Source organism: Pinus tabuliformis, chromosome 1_2, assembly GCF_031772625.1.
Source record: "Pinus tabuliformis cultivar Carrire ecotype Pingquan chromosome 1_2, CPIR1, whole genome shotgun sequence".
Taxonomy (NCBI): domain Eukaryota; kingdom Viridiplantae; phylum Streptophyta; class Pinopsida; order Pinales; family Pinaceae; genus Pinus; species Pinus tabuliformis.
Genome location: NC_142298.1, coordinates 703,303,711 through 703,320,743, shown reverse-complemented (window position 1 = coordinate 703,320,743; position 17,033 = coordinate 703,303,711). Strand labels below are relative to the sequence as shown.

The following is a 17,033-nucleotide window of genomic DNA, read 5'->3' as shown; positions in this document are numbered from 1 at the left end:
TTTTGATATAATAATAAGAAGAATTGATCAAAGAGTTTTCCCCACATTGGATCCGTCAAATCTGGTGTCCTCTTGTTTTGGCTTGTCTTCTGCATTTTGTTCACGTTATATCTACTTTTATTGTCAACGTGATTAATGGTTAATGTGATTGCTACTGGAAATCTAAATTGGAAATTGTCATTGGGCTGCTAAAGGAACATTGAAGTAATTGTGCTAAGCATAGAACATATCATTGTTAACTAAAATTAACATGGTATCAGAGCCCTGGTGAAGACAAAGCCCAAGCAAGAGAGAGAAAAGCAATCACTAAGAAAGAGTTGGACAAGAATATTGGTCTAGCTTCAATGGCGACTACATCATACTTCAAATCCGAGGATAAGCTCAAGGACAAATCTGACTATCATGCATGGAAGATGACTTTGGATTTGACTTTGGACGAGAATGATGTTATCGACTATGTGCAGGGAAATGTTGTGGAGCTTCCTTCAAATGCACCTGCTGCTGCAAAGACAAAGTGCAAGAAAGGTGAGGTCAAAACTAAAACAATTATCACTGATTCCTTTCAAAAGCATTTGGTTGCCTATATTTCTGATTTGGGAACATCTAAAGAGATGTATGATAAGTTGATTGGGATGTTCAAAGTAAACAATGCAAATCAAATCCTCTTTCTCAAGAACAAGTTGAAGGACATCAAGATGGATAGAGGGGAATCCATCCAATCCTACTTCATGAGGATTACAGAAATCAAGAATGATCTTCTATCTATTGGAGAAGTTGTTGCTGACAGGGAACTCACTCTCATCGCTCTTGGAGGTCTCACAAGAGCATGGGATGTGTTTAACACCACCATTCTTAACAATAACTGGATTCCTAGTTTCGATGAATTATTGGCTAGATGCACTCAAGAAGAGACGAGGATGATGGATAGAGACAAGCCTTCAAATGGAAATGAACCCACTGCTTTCTCCGCTCATGCAAAGAGGAAGAACAATGCTGGTCCAAAAAGACAAGGTCAAGGATTCAAGCAGGGATTCAAAGAAGGAAGAAAATGAAGGTGCTACAATTGCAACAGGTTTGGCCACTATGCTAGAGAGTGTCCTCACAAGAAGGATACTCCATGGGATGACAACAACAACAACCACAACAATTTCAAAGGCAATGGCAATCAAAGGAATAACAGGTTCAACAATAAAGGAAAGAGAAATGTTGTAGAAAGTAAACTCTAGGTATGAGGAACGTAATGTTGTAGAAAAACAAAAAGAATTTTATATTGTGATAATCAAAGTTGTGTAAAGATTTCTGAGAACCCAGTTTTTCATGACAAGTCGAATGTTAAATTTGACAAGTATGGTTTTGAAACACTTTTGTGTGGGCAGAATCTTTGGTAATAAGGCCACAGACCTGTACTAAAGCTTGAAGGAGAGTCGAACCCTAGATCCTTGTTTGAGAAGGGACCAGGGTCGTGAGTCTGCACAGTGTGCTGGAAGTAGCCCTACTAGCCAGCGAATTATAGAGGAGCCTCACAAGAAGGTAGTCGCAGTTGTTAGAAGGATACTTGAGCAGACGATTAGGGCTGAAGATATCTAGTGATTAGCCCTAACCAGGCTGTGACTAATAGCAAAAGGAGCAGACCCTAAACAGTGAAGCTAATAGCAAAAGGAGCAGACCCTAAACAGTGAAGCATGAAGGTATGTGCGTGATTTGTTTCCAGGTGTTGAGTCCAAGTTTTGGATCGGATTCGATGGAGGTCCTATTTGGACTGTGATTTTGCCATCCTCGTCTTTAGTAAAGAAGGTCGCATATACATCCAGGATTGAGCTGCTTTTGAAGTTCGGTAAATGGCTGCATTATACAGCAGTGAAGACTTGACTGGGTTATCTCCTTGACAACTGGATACTGGTATTGCTCAACATATTGACAACTCCATTTGACTTTATGTGTGCTCTCTCTCTCTCTCTCATTCTTTACTTAACATTTGATAATTATAATAAGAAGAATTGATCAAGGGTTTTCCCTTTCTTGGGGTTTTTCCCTGGCTTGTGCCATATTCATGTGTCCTCTTGTCTTGGCTTGTCTTCTGCGCCTTTTGTCTATGTTCATTCTTCAGTTACTATCATGATAATAATTTTATGTGATTGCTAATGAAAATTGGGCTAATATGGATCCCCGAAGTAACTATCCTATGCAAAGAACATGTTAACTCAAAAATTAACATGGGATCAAAGCTAAGAGAAGTCAAGCCCAAGCAAGATTTAGATCAATCATATGGAACTGTTCTAAAGCAAATGGCATCTTCGTTTGGTTAGCTCAGAGACTGCATTTGCATAGCTTGGCACAGGGGCTCTTCGCATGACAGTGTCACAGGATCTTACCTTTGCCTATGGCACTATGGCACAGGGGCTCTTCGCATGACAGTGTCACAGGATCTTACCTTTGCCTATGTCACTATGGCACAGGTCTCATATCCCTGCATTTGGTCTCGTATCTCTGCATTTAGTAAGTCAATGATCACGCTCTGGAATGTCCTCACTATAATAGATATGTATGGGAGAATATTACTATATGGTCTCGATTCACTAGTCAGAGTCTCAGCATCACTGTAATCACATGTGATCCCACCTATCTCAGTGCGCTTGTCTTTCCACATTACCATAATACTTGATGACTTCTGAATTTGCACAATAATTTGTATAGAGACTTTGATCTGTATAATCTCACTGCTTACACTGTTTTGATATCCTGTTGTATAAATGGCATCTCCATGTCTCATCTCACAATAGTTAATCACACAATAGTATTACAGTCCATCTCAGATCAGTAATATGGCATGTCTTGGAACTATATTAATGTAATCAAAGTTGTATGGAGGGCCTTCATTGTCATCGTAGTTATGACTTCACTATCATCACAATTAAGACTTGTTTGGCAACATAGTGGTATGACATCTCAGTTGTATTACAGTATGGAATGGCATGTCTCAGTTTTGATATTTTCAACTATCTATCCCTCTGTAATTTTACGAAAAGGCTCAGGGTTTCGCATCTCTTCTTGGATCGAGAATTTGCATCTCTTTCTAGCACAAGCACTCCCATTTATTATTTTCTCAGGACTCTCGGATAATTTCTTATTGCCTCAGAACTCTCACCCTATGACATTGCTTAATGGATTTGGTCTCTATTGAATAAGGATTCGCTTTTGCTTTCTCTATGATTGGATTTGCATCATTGTAATGCTCTCAGTGTTTGAATGTTGCTATCACTCCTTGTATATCAATCTTGCATCTCTGAAATAGTAAATGGTCTCGTTTTGGAATCACTGTATATGGCACAGGTTTCCATTTATGGTCTCGCATTGATATAAGACATAGGTCTCACATTTCTTGTAATTGGCACAGTTCTCCGCTATATGCATCGTGATTCCTTTTCATGGCTCAGAACATTGTGAGATCTAAAGGTTGTACACAAATCCAATTACTGGTTCCTCATCTTGATACCTTTCACATCCACTCTCTGAAGAATCGCACTGTCTCCATGGTTCAGATAAATTATATGACAGATTGTGTTATCACGTGGGTCTGTGGCTCGATGTTTAATATTCTGGCTCGCACAGTGAACAGTATCTTGCTCGCACTAAGTATTTCGATGACTTGTTTCATTTCTCACGGTGTCATCGTTGCCCATTGTGGTTTTATATACTCTAGGGCATTACTTTTCTAGAAGGCCCGACATCCCATTTCCTTTATACCTTCAGCTTTTAGATCAAGCAGAGATTTGTGAATCAATGTCTGCAGGACAAACTGTATTCCTGTTATGATCTCAATAAACCTCTAGTTTGTCACCTCAAGGTAAGGCAGTTCCTATATAACAGTATACATGATCTGAAAGGTATTATTGGAAGTAAACTAGCTTGACATTTCAGCATTCCCAGAGTATCAACAGTAATAAGTGCATGGCATATCTAAGTACTTCTATGACGGAATTTTTGTACACCATCCCCATAATTCAGTATGTCTTATCAATCAGCTAGAACTATGTTGAATTGAATTGAGGATGGTTAACAGTATGCCTGCCCCCGTATACTCAGTTCTTATATACAGTACCTTCGACTTTGGCATCTTGGATAAGGGGAGAAGTACCTTAGGAATATTTTTTCCTGAGAAACAAGAACTAGGCATCCCATTACAAGCCTTCAACCATGAAGTACAAAATCAAATGTGATGACAAATATTTTCTTCTGATATTGTTCCAGCCATCACCATTATTTTTACAGACTTGACCGAGAAAAGGAGATGGCTGCAGTGATCTTGTCCTTTCTTTTTGATGATGCGATTGAACCTGAGCATTAGTTGATGTCAGCCTTGCTCCACCCTTTTCTGACCATATCTTCAGGAAGATTAAAGGCAGTAGAAGTATTAAAGAAATCTGGGAAAAGCTATGTGTCAGCTCCTCTTCATGCAAAATAGGTCGAATGGATTATACAGCTCCTCTTACCAAATGATTATGCAGATGACTCATTGGGCAAGGTCTCATTTCAAATATTCAGAGGGAGTTGATTTCTTCCTTAGCTTTAAGATCTGACATAATGGACAGGTTGTTTATTCAGACATCTTGTAAAATTGTTGAAACACAGTATGGTGAACAGTAAGATGCTATAATTCGCCTTATTTCATGAAAGACTGAAGTATGGGAGCTTCGTTGTGGCTGAATGCATAAACCAATAAGTTGGGCGTACTATTAAGACATTTGAGTTAGCACTTCAGTGAGCTATTTGAGCACACCTTTGTTGTAAATTGCAAAAGATGTACTTCACATACCACTTTATAAGGTACAGCAAAGGACATTCCTATGGCATGCTTGAGTGGACAAATCTCATGATTAGCAGGTTGTCTGACGGACACTGTGCACTTTGGAAAAACAAGTTTAGGCTGTGGTCTCCTTGTGTAAGAGGGAGTAGTCAAATATTTTCTTAATCAAGATGTGCAAGCCGAGGATTGCTAAGTGCTATCGAGATCTCTGTTGTAAATCAATATGTTTACTATATATACATCTATATGCTGCTAAATGAAGCTATGAGGCTCCCATTGATCTAGTCTTGACTTTCAAAAAACAGCTTGGCATTATTCCCTATATGAAGGAATCCTTGGCTAATATTGAACATTGAGCTTTGGGAGCTCCTGAAGGCTTGGGGTACTTATTGAGCTATGAACAACCATAGGGTGAGTGGTTCACCTTCCCCTATAGGTGTGCGGTATACAAGGTGAGTGGTTCACCATCCCCTGTGATAGATGACATGTGTGTAGGGTGAGTGGTTCACCTTCCCCTACGATTGATGACACGTGTGTAGGGTGAGTGGTTCACCTCCCCCTACTGTTGATGGCATATGCATAGGATGAGCAGCTCACCTTCTCCTATGGCATATGAGCAAGATGAGTGGTTCACCTTCTCCTGCAAATACCCCAGTGAGAGATGCTTATAGGCATTTGTTGACAGTGGGACGTGGTTCATCCTTTCCCCACATGTAGGATGCTTATTCCCTACGATCTGTGGTTGACATGTCGGTGGGATGTGGTTCATCCTTTCCACACGTGTAGGATTTTTCCTACTATTGTTGATTTGCATCTAGATCACCGGATTCGTCCAAAAGCCCACTCGAATCGCGAATCCAGCGAATCCGACACGATTCGCTACGGATTCGGGTCCAAAGTTTATGACACGTCGTGTCCCTTTATGACACGTCGTGTCCTAGAACGTGTCACGATTTTGCTGAGCGTGTCGTGATTTTGAAGAACGTGTCCTGTTTACAAACGAGTTTCCAAGACTCGTTTCCAGCGCGGGTTAGAAGGGTTATATGGGAAGATAATGATTGGAATACACATTGAACCTGTAATGGTTGAAGATTGTGTTAGAAGGGAACCAAAAAAGTATACAAGTCAATCAGTGATGTGTAAAGCAGTGGTCAAAGCTTTTCCTTTAATAGGGAGATGATTGTTTTGGAAAACTAGTGGAACAGATAGAATCGAAGAAGATCCTTGGATGGGGGCACTAGCATTTACAAGCTCTAAGAAGATCTGAAATTTCTTTTAGTAGGTAAGGAAATAAACTATTTAGCAAGGGAAACTAATCCTGAATCAACTTCAGTTTGGAATCAAGGTTTGAAGTCACAAGATCAATTGCGAATCCAAGGAGATAGGAGTGGAAACTGCAAATGATATCTTTAAAACCTCAAAAACAGTACTATAAGACTGAGTACAAAGGCAGATGAAATTATTTGGTCTAAAAACAAGGCCTCTAGGGCATATGATCCAAAACTAGGTTGTGAAGCGTCAATGAATGAAAGAAGCATCATATGATCCAATAAGGACCTATCATGGAATAACTGCAAAAGGAGGGCCTGGCAAGGTCCGTGTTGGTGCATCTTGTGCAAAAGCGAGGATGTATCAATGGAACATTTGTTTGTGCACTGCCCATTCACAAAGGAAGTATAACTTTATAAGAGCAAGCTTCAAACTTAGTGGATGGTGAAAGAAGCATCATATGATCCAATAAGGTCCTAACATGGGATAATTGCAAAAGGGGGACCTGGCAAGGTCCATGTTGGTGCATCTTGTGCGAAAGGGAGGATTTACCAATGTGACATTTGTTTGTGCACGGCTCATTCACAAAGTATGAGGGCAAGCTTCAAAATTTGTGGATGGTTGGGAGGATGTACCAATGGAAAATTTCTTTGTGCAATGCTCATTCACAAAGGAAGTATTAGAGCAAGCTTCAAACTTAGTGGATGGTGATTATAAGTGGGACGGGAATTCTCTACAGGAATGTTGGCGGAAATGGCATAAGGATAGGGCTGTTAGAAGTCACATGTCTTTGCCTTGTATGGTGATATGGGAAATCTAGCTTACCATAAATGAAAAGACTTTTCACAACCCCCTAGATAGGTCTGTCACCAGATTAGATATGCGTACAGAGGGATATCACATCTGTTGAAGGGGAAAGAGAGATAACTCTAAAGGCTTGGAAATAGACAAATCAGTAGCCTGGGGTTATTTTGACATGTTTAATCAGGGTAATACCAGAAAGTGTGGCGCTAGAGGTCTATTATATTTGTAGAAGATAATTGTGAGATCAATTTCAAAGCAGCAGTAGGAGAGCGTTCTAACAATAAAGCATAATTATGTGCCCTTTGTTTGATGCTGACTTATGAATTATGAATCATGATTTAAATTTTTAATAGATTTATTATTTATGTGACCAATACCACTGACATTTATTTGAATTTTGTATGTACTATGCATGCTAATAGCTATAGATGAAGATCTATGTTTGAAATCAATAAATTTGTATCATTAATTAAAATTTGTGTAAGAAATATGATATCTAATTTTTTATATATATATATATATATATATATATATATATATATATATATATATATATATATATATATATATATATTTTTAATAAAATAATATATAACGTGTCCTGTTCCGGGGGGTCAGCGTGTCCGAATCCGACACCCGAATCTCGAATCCTACGTGTCCCGAATCCCTGTGTCAGGTGACTTAGATTTGCATGCGTGTAGGACGTGGTTCATCCTTTCCCTACTCTTGGTGTTTTGCATGCGGAAGTATGTGGTTCATCCTTTCCCTACAATGATTGTGATATGTGACTCTAGGAGGTGGTTCATCCTTTCCCTACTCTTGGTGTTTTGCATGCGTGTAGTACGTGGTTCATCCTTTCCCTACAATGATTGTGATATGTGATTGTAGGAGGTGGTTCATCCTTTCCCTACGTACGTTTATCACATGTGTTTGTAGGATGTGGTTTCTCCTTTCCCTACGAGTGGTTGTGAGCAAGATGTGATATATTCTTTCCCTGCTAATGTTCTTGCATCATCCTACCCATGTAGTCCGAGACAAATGGGAAGTACCTCTCATCTAGCCAATGAGTTTGGAAAAATGGATAGGGGCCATAGCACTACCGATGGATGCATCGTGTACTATCGTACTCCTTATGTCTAAGATGAATGATATTTCTTCAACTTGATCACTGGGGATCAAGTCTGATTGGAGTTCTCCCTTTGGTTATGTGGACTAACTTTTCTCGGTGGAGAGTAGCAGTGACTCACTCTCGATCGATTCTTCTTTATTATTCATATCAGTGTTCAACAGAGCAGAGATGAGATGAAATTCAGAGATGATTCATGACGACAAGATGCATAATGTTTGCTGGTTCGTCACGTGGATTCTCCCTAATTGAGAGGGAGTATTAAATTTGGCAACTAGGGCCAAATTCCACTTTGGTCTGCTCCTTTGAAGAAGATAATTATGGCATTAGAGTCCTCTCTTCGAGAGGACCAAAATCGATTTAAAGATTGTCAAACATGGATAAGTAAAAGTGGGTTTTTGAATTTATTCTCTCACACGAAAATTATTGTGATTGACTAAGAAACTATTGCATATGGTTGGAGAGTCGAGCCTCATTAATTGATCCCATTGGTCAATTGGGCACTAACCTCGATGCCATTGGGTTTTGGCTTATGAGATGTGTTTGATGCTATGTATCTTTCCTTATGATTAGACTTGTACATCTAATCTCTCTCTTGGGTTGTTACTGAGAGAGAAATGGATTGGTCAGGGAGATTGAACTTGAGAGAGAGAGAATGAAAAGTACCTCCCTAGCTAAGAGGGTGTGTTGAAAATTGGTAGCTACGATTGATATCTTCATTGGCAAATCAAAGGAGAAATTATGATTTTCTATGTTGACTAGGTCGACCTCAATTGCACAAGTTGGCCCCACTCATTGGATCGGTTTTACCCCGAGGTCAAAACGCTCCTCCTAACTCTCATATAAATAGAAGTTTGTTGACCTCATTTGGAACCATCATCATCCACTCATCCATTCGATCTGAAATAGAGAAGAACAGTCCACATGTGTGAAGGAGAAAAAGGAGAATTGTTTGCGTTGACCAACTCTCTTATTTTTGTCTTTGACCAGCATTGAATTGGGCATTCTTGCTTCTGTTTGACCGAGATTTAGACCAAACTTAGAGGCCAAATATTCCTTGGTGCGTTGATTGATCACTAATTGCTTGTTGACTAAAGTTTGACTCTATTTTTGGGCCATTGACCACAAGTTTGACCACAGGTCAAACTCAAAGCTTTGACTGAAGTTCTAAGGTGATTACAAGACCGAATTTCAACCCCTTCTGCTCAACGACCACAAGCTAAAATTCGGCCCCTCTTTTGTAGACTTTGACTTGGACCAGTGTTGACTATTTTCTCCCTTCTTTGACTGGTTTGACTTGGACAATATTGAGGTCATAAATTGGAATCTTGATTGGAATATTTTGATGTACATTTTGATGAATTGAATTCTCTCTCATAAGGAAAGATTTGTTGGGTTTTCCCCTTGTGGGTTTTGCCCTGGTCGTTGGCCTAAATTTTGGTGTCTCTTGTTTTATTGTTTATTGTGATCTCTCTTGTCTTATTGTTTGTTGTGATCTCTATTGTTGCTCTATAGTTGTTTATTGTGATCTCTCTTGTCTTATTGTTTGTTGTGATCTCTATTGTTGCTCTATAGTTAATGGTTGAAATTTTTCATGTATAGTTGCTTGATGATTGGAATGCTCTAAAGAAGACAAATTGTATCACTAAAAGTAGTTAAAACTAGTCTTGATTGCTCTAGAAAATCAACAAGGTCAAAGCATATTGAGATTAAATAACTTCATCCAAGACATGGTGCAAAGAGGATCAGTGAAGTTCCAGTATATATCCATAAACAAGCAGATTGTGGACATTCTCACCAGGCCTCCATATAGAGTGAAGTTTGTATACTTCAAGTTCAAAGACAAGTTTGGCGTGATGTAGTATGTCTCCCTCATTGAGAGGGAGTGTTGATGTCCTTGCAGTATTGGACAGATCTTCTCCCGAAAATCCATGCTAATTTAGCTAGTTCATGCTGATTTGACCATAGGAGAATTATGCATTGACCTGAGAAGCCACGTTGATTTGGCCAAGGGTGAATGGCCCAAAAGCAAATCCTCTCCTAAGAAGCCATGTTGATTTCACTGGTTCGTGTTGATTTGAACAGAGGAGATTAATGCATTCAATTGAGAAGCCATATTGATTTGGTCGGGCCATGCTGATTTGGCAAGGGGTGAATGGCCCAGGGGTAGACCTTCTCCTGAGGAGCCATGTGGATTTGACTAGAGGAGATGGATACGTTTACTCACATTGCCTGCTCCAGGATGTAGTGGTCTATATCTATAGACATGCATGTGACAGGACGCTACATCAACATAGCAAGCTCGTGAACTTTTCTTGTGGAAGAGAAATTTCAGCGAAGGGGGAATCTATTTGCAGCTAAGGAGAATAGCTCCCTCGCTAAGAGGGAGTGTTGATCTTTTGTAGCATCGAAAGGTATTCTTGAATGGCTAAAGGGATCTCCAAGTTGGCCTAGAAAAATTAAAATAAAATTTATTTATGTAGTGACATGTCGGCACAGGAAGTCAAGTCAACCCAGCCAAATATGAGTGGAGGTGTCGCTTGGGTTATCACACCCAATCAACTTATTGGGTGTCTTTCTATGATCTTTATTGTTTCTGTTGCATTTACTATTGATATTTTCCTTAAGTGCAATTGCTCAATGATACCAATGGCGTAAGAATATTGTGTGAAAATCATTAGGAAGTAATTATTTGGTAGAAAATTGTTTTCTACTATGCATCTTGTAGAAAAATCAACACCATATACCATTGGAAAGGCCTCAGAGTAAGCTTTCCAACCATATATGTTATGCTTCCATTTGAGCTAGGGAAATGGAGTAAAATTGCATTCAAATATAGGGTATCTAAATGGGGCATCAAAAATCCAAAAAAAGTATTTCGAAATGCATTATTTGAATATGTAACTTTCTCTTTCATTTGGACAGGCCTTTGACATCAATGACAACTTCTTTCAACAAAAAGATGTTGGGGTTTAAGGAATTGGGAAATACAAGTTTGTCTCTCTCCTTGAAATTGCTTCCATTGATCCTCTTCCATGGATTTATTTGCTCTTAGACACCATTAGCCCTCGATTGAGAAAGGCACTAGTCCTATCTGTTGTGCCAATCCAATAAAATAAATAAATAAAACCTTAAGTTTTTATCTTTCATGTTTTCTAGGGTAAATTAAGGTTAGGTTACAGCAAAATCTACATTCTTCAGCATTATTTAACTTGGACCTTGTTGTCCTAGGGTTAGACTTTGCATGCATTCATTTGGAAAAGTAAAAATATCATTAACATGCAATTTTCAGCCATAAATTAACTTTAACATCTATGGTTTCTACTGTTGTTATATGTATTTTCAGCCATTGGAAATTATTGTAATTTATTCCCTTGTTTACTCATTAAATAGCCCTAATCTTTCACTTGTTTATTATAGATTCAGGAGTTGTTTTCTTGTTGCTGTTATATAATATTTGCATGCTGTAAATTGTTGGTTGATATCCCTAGTTTATAAGAACAAAGTATAATTTCTTGATTGCATGTGTTTGGATGCGTATTTGAACATATTTAGGTCTAGCTAAGCCCTCTAGATTTAAACATAGGGAACTTTGAACTCACTCTCTAGAAATTACACCTTAAAATCATCAAAAACACTAATATTACATACTCGTAGTAGAACCCTATGAGAACCCTTAAAAGGTGTTTAACCTAAAATCATTTGGATTACTTAATCCCTACAATCTATTGGGGAAGTTGGCCTCCCTTGCAGGGATTGTATCCAACCACAGAAATCAAGGGAGTAGTTTCTGAGGTGACAGTTGTAACTCTCCCATTGTTGCTCTCAATCTAGATTGCTTAGTGAGGCTTTGCTCTAAGGTACTAGATTTTACAGTCACGGGGATCAGCATGCATCTATGAGGAAATGGCTGTAGTTATGAGTGAAGCAAGCAACATTTATTCAATATTTGTCATCCAAGACACAGTCCATATGATGACTGGGGACCAATTCAGTAAACAAAGAGAGCAACCTACATTAGTGACCCCTTCTTGATACTCTTGTTTGTTGCTTTAAAAGGTTAATTTCATTCTAGTGGATTTTTTAAAGGTTGCACTAGCCATCAAATATCATGGCAACAGGCATTTCTAAAAGGAGCAACCCATATTATTTATTTTGCGTTCTGTGCTTCACTTTTCTTCGCTTGTGGAAAATATAAAATTTCGGCATATTATTATTTGTTGCTTCAAAAGATTGATTTCATTCCAGTAGCTCTTTTCAGGGTTGCATTCAAAGTTTAAAATGTACATAGAATGTATAATATGAGATATATTTATGGCTACTTGCTACTGCTAGACAACGTGTTCCATAATGTTTGTAACTGATCACAAATTTGTGTAAGGACTCCGCGAACTCCTGTTAAGGTTGCAGACATCATTTACAATGTACATAGCATGTATAATATGAGATACATTTATATCTCCTTGCTAGATAATTTGTTCCAGAATGTCTGCATCTGATCACAAAATTGTGTAGGGACTCTGTCTCTTCCTGTTAAGAAGCAAGACAATTGCCATAATAGATATCTATGTATTCTCCATCCCAGTGTACAGTATCTCATTCAATGTTGCACTAATTGTTATCGGGATTAATTCGGCGCGGGAAAAAATCGTAATAATCGGGAAAAACTCGGTAATAATCGGGAAAAAAATCATTTGGTACAAAAATATTCATTTTTTTTCAATTTTTTTAATATCTTAACCATCTACAACATAAAATAAATACATTGACACATAAATATGATAAAAGAACTAATATATAAGATGTTTAATATCATTTCTAGTGCTAAAATCACACATAACAGTGAATCATGTCCTGAATAGTAAGTCCTGACTCCTGAGTCCCAACTCAACCTCAAAATATCAACAAAAAATATAATAATGTATCTCATATTATGAGTCATAATGTCATATACAATGAAATGAACCAAATAACTAAAGTCTAATACTACTGATTTCCTTTGCCCCTCTAGATGTAGATGTCGGTGGAGTTGGCAGTAGACTCTATTGTGCTCTAGAAGTTGAAGAACTAGGAGCCACAGGAGGTAGACCATGTCCTCTACTTGTGACAGGGGTAGCTTGGGTCACCTCCTCCTCCTCCTCATTACACCCAAACCAAAACAAAAAAACAAAACCAAAAAAAAAAAAACTCAAAAAATCGGCTTAAACAAATAAATCACGATTTTTTCCCAATTAGTGCAACACTGATCTCATTCACTCGCAAAGGCTCGGTTCTATCTTGTTTCCTCTCATATTTTTATGGACCGTGTACTTAAGATCCGATCTCACCACCTGACTTTGAAAAAGACGTCGAAAATCAAAGCTGGATATCAGGGAAAGCAAGTGTTAAGCAAGAATGTTAAGTCAATTCATGCATCCAACTAATCTTTTTGAAACAAACCACTCAGGTAGGTAGAGAACTGCTAGAATGAAAATCTGGTGGATAGCATAATGCACTGTTGATCTGAACAGAGAAACAAGTCCTTATTGGAATGGCTTCAAAGGCATAACCAATCAGCAAATTCAAGATATTAGTTTATTACTTCACTAATAAACTAACATGCGCAAACTATCAATAGACTTAAAAACAGAACCATGTACACATTACTCAACAAAGCAAGACCATTTTCTATAGACTGTTGTTTTTCTCTTCGCTGAGGTTTATCAATTTGGCCAAATTCTTCAACAATATATGGGCTTAAAAGACATAACCCGAGTTGTGAATTCAGAATATTTGCTTACATGCTTTCCAAGCCCTAATGCAAAATTCACTCGAAAGATGGAATAAGTATATGTTTTTATGATTTCAGTCTTCATTTTGATTTAGCAAAGCTCAGGGCTCAAATGTAATTCCATGCTTATTGCAGACTACACTTTCACCGTGCCTCAGAAGGCCTACACCGACTTTCACCACAGATGGTCCATTTTGTATTTTGTTGATAGCAATCTTGCTACTCTTGCCGAAATGCATTGGTCCGCTCAAATTGTTCACAGAATGTCATTAAAACTATACTAAATATTGCACCAGATTCATCCAGGAACTTTAGAAGTTAGTATTTAGGCATCAAAGCCAATGGTCCAATGAAATTGTTAGCAGCATTTCATCAAAATTATAATTCATATTGCATCGGAGCCATCCCAGAACTTTCGCATTCAACACTTCAAACTCAAGAAACTTAAACCCTAGGGCCCAGACACACGAACCGTAAACCATAAGACAAAATAACCGAACACAAATGCGGAAAAGAATGAATGCGAAAGCCTGGATAAATGCACTTACAAGACGTATAGATAACCAAGAGAGTGCTTGGCAGGGTCCAATTGAGTCAACAAGGACGACAGTCTAGAGCCTTGCTCTCGTAGAGCTTCCTCGTTTTGCTTAAGTAATCCCTGAAGATGTGTGAGATCGTCATTGGTAGCTGAAAACCCCTGTACCTGCGCTAGCATGGCATCCATGGAATCCATTTACCCTTTTCCTTCTGGTCGTTTGGCTTCAATGGATTTTGGATTTTCCTTTGGTTTGATGGTTTATTGTAATCGGCTCCCCGGCAAGGTTTGAAACCTTTGCTCCTCTGCTTAATACTGAAACTCTCGTCTAGAAGCTTTTCGCAATTTATTTGAAATACTTGGTAACCATTTTACCTTGTACCTATAAAAAATTTTTACACGCTTCTAGTTCTTCAAGGTGCTGGGGGCAAATGATATAAGGGGTGGTTAACGGTTATGGGGTTCTGGTCGGATCATTAAAAGTGTGGTCTCGAGGAGTGTGCTTCACATTTTTTATACAGCACAAATGTGTATGACAATCAATTCTTGAAAGAGAAATGAATAAATAGCTGAGATTTAACCTTCGTTTCTCTGTTTTTTGGGTCACTTTTAGAGTTATACTTTGATTATTATAGGTGATTTAAGCTAAGGTTTTTTGTGTTTTTTGGGCCACTTTTTATAGTCATACTTTGATTATTATTATTAGAGGTGATTTAAATTTTAAGATTTTTGTGGTTATATTGTTATAAATAGGGGTTGTCACTTTTCATTTTGGGGTTATTTTATTAATACAAACAAACAGTGCTAAATGTTTATTGTGCCTTATTATTTTAGATTTATAGGTGTATTTTATAGAGAATAGTCTTTTGGATTAATCACATTGTAAGGATTGGGTCGACGTTTTGAACTGACTAATGTGGTTCATCCTCAAAACAAGGTGTATTTTACTGCTAGGTGTGTAAGTGTTTTAATCGTTTCTTATTTTCTTTCAACTTAGAGAACAGTCTTTCAAATTTATAGGTGTGTAAGTGTTTTAATTGTTTCTTATTTTCTTTTATGTGAATAATGTTTCATTTCTAGTTTTTTTATGGGATGATTGAATGGTTGGTATACTCAAATGTTATTCCTTTTACTCGCTTTCAAATCTCACGAGGGGACATCTTTGGCTCCTTATAATAAGGCTCAAGGAGTAGGCTCCCCCAGCCTCGTAAGTCTCGGTTGTTGTTAGGTTATAAATTCCTTGTATATCTAGCTTACAGGCTGTTGGATATACTCTTGGTGTTATAGTGGTAGTCACTAGATTTGATCTCGGGCTTCACCAAATTACTCCAATGAGTTACCTTACAAAAAAAGAAAAAAAAAATAATAATGTTCAATTTCTATTTTGTTACAATAATGGGCTATTTGAATATAGAACCATTCCAAGCTAGTATCTTGGTATTTTGATATTTTGTTGTAATGAGAAGTTCCAAGTCCTCGAATCCAAGGCCAACTATGAGGCCCCCTTTCTCAGGGGCCTCAAGCTTGTTAAAAAAACAAAAAACAAAAGACAAAAAACAAAAAAATTGTTACAGGTGGCAAGAGGGGGAGGGGTTATCCTTAATCCAATGGAAAACAAGTGCTAAACTACTCCTGGGGGCTAGGCAAGAAGACCAACAATCAAGTTGAAATGTATGACCTCTTGCTCGGACTAAACTTGGCAAAAGAAATATAAATTACTTAGATTGTGATAGTGAGAGATTCTCTCCTCACCATCCAATATCTCTATAGAGGTTATTTTCCTAAGGACAATCAACTTAACCTTCTTCTTCACAGAATTTGGGGTGCCCTTGACCACTTTCATAGTAAGACCTTTTACCATATCCTCAGATTTCAAAACAGAGAAGTAGATAAGCAAGCAAATCTCATGTGCCTCTTTAAATTGGGCTAGACCGACATCAATGACTTATCTGGATGGCAAAACATCCCATGACCAATTTTGTTTCATTAACGTATATCAATTTTTATAGAGTTGCTTAGAAAGCCCTTATCTTATAGAAAATCATGCAAATAACATTAATGTGAGCCACCCCCCCCCGGCCCCAAGTAACCCTCTTCATCCCTCTCATTTGCAACAATAACAAAGTTTACAATTCATATTTTGGGCACTTCATACGAAGTGAGGGGCCTGAAGATGAGCATGAAAGTCATGCAAAGGTCAACCTCCCAATGTACTCGTGTCCACCAAGAGAGGCGGTTGAATGGTACTACATTCAATATCTTAATCTCGTATCTGAAACTTTGATGGCTTCAAGGAGGTGTCTTATTATGGAATTTGGTGGTGAGGAGATCTATGTTGTGTGTGGGTTCTTTGTCCTTGGGATTAAATTCGTGGATTCCAATGAATTTTGTGTTTAGCTTTCATGGTGATTGCATTTGCAATGGTGTCGATTAAACACCTCTCTAAGTAGGGAGACTATTCTTGCAATTGATGGTTTCAATTGTCATGAGGGTTGAATAATCTGGGTTGATTGTATGGTTAATTGAGTTGTTGGTGGAGAGTGGAACTCACAATGCACTATGGGGGGCGATTCGAGCAATCTGAGGGTGGCTAACCTGTGAAGTCAGAATTCTTCTTATCCATGTTTTTGATAACGCAATTGCTTTCTCTGGCTCGTTTTGGATATTTATGTTAGTTGGGGATGATAACATTCTCACTAGACTTATTCGTGGGAGAACAATTGCC

At 38.1% G+C, this 17,033-nt stretch overlaps 1 protein-coding gene across 1 annotated transcript in view; it reads right to left on the bottom strand.

Moving 5' to 3' along the window:
• The window catches only part of COP13 (Proteasome component (PCI) domain protein), a 200,713-nt gene extending 185,896 nt beyond the window's left edge, over positions 1 to 14,817 (bottom strand). Inside the window, exon 1 of the mRNA XM_089395832.1 lies at positions 14,322 to 14,817. Coding sequence (XP_089251958.1) covers positions 14,322 to 14,506 — 185 coding nt within the window. The 5' untranslated portion in view covers positions 14,507 to 14,817. The remainder of the gene's footprint in view (positions 1 to 14,321) is intronic.
• Positions 14,818 to 17,033: the final 2,216 nt, after the last annotated feature.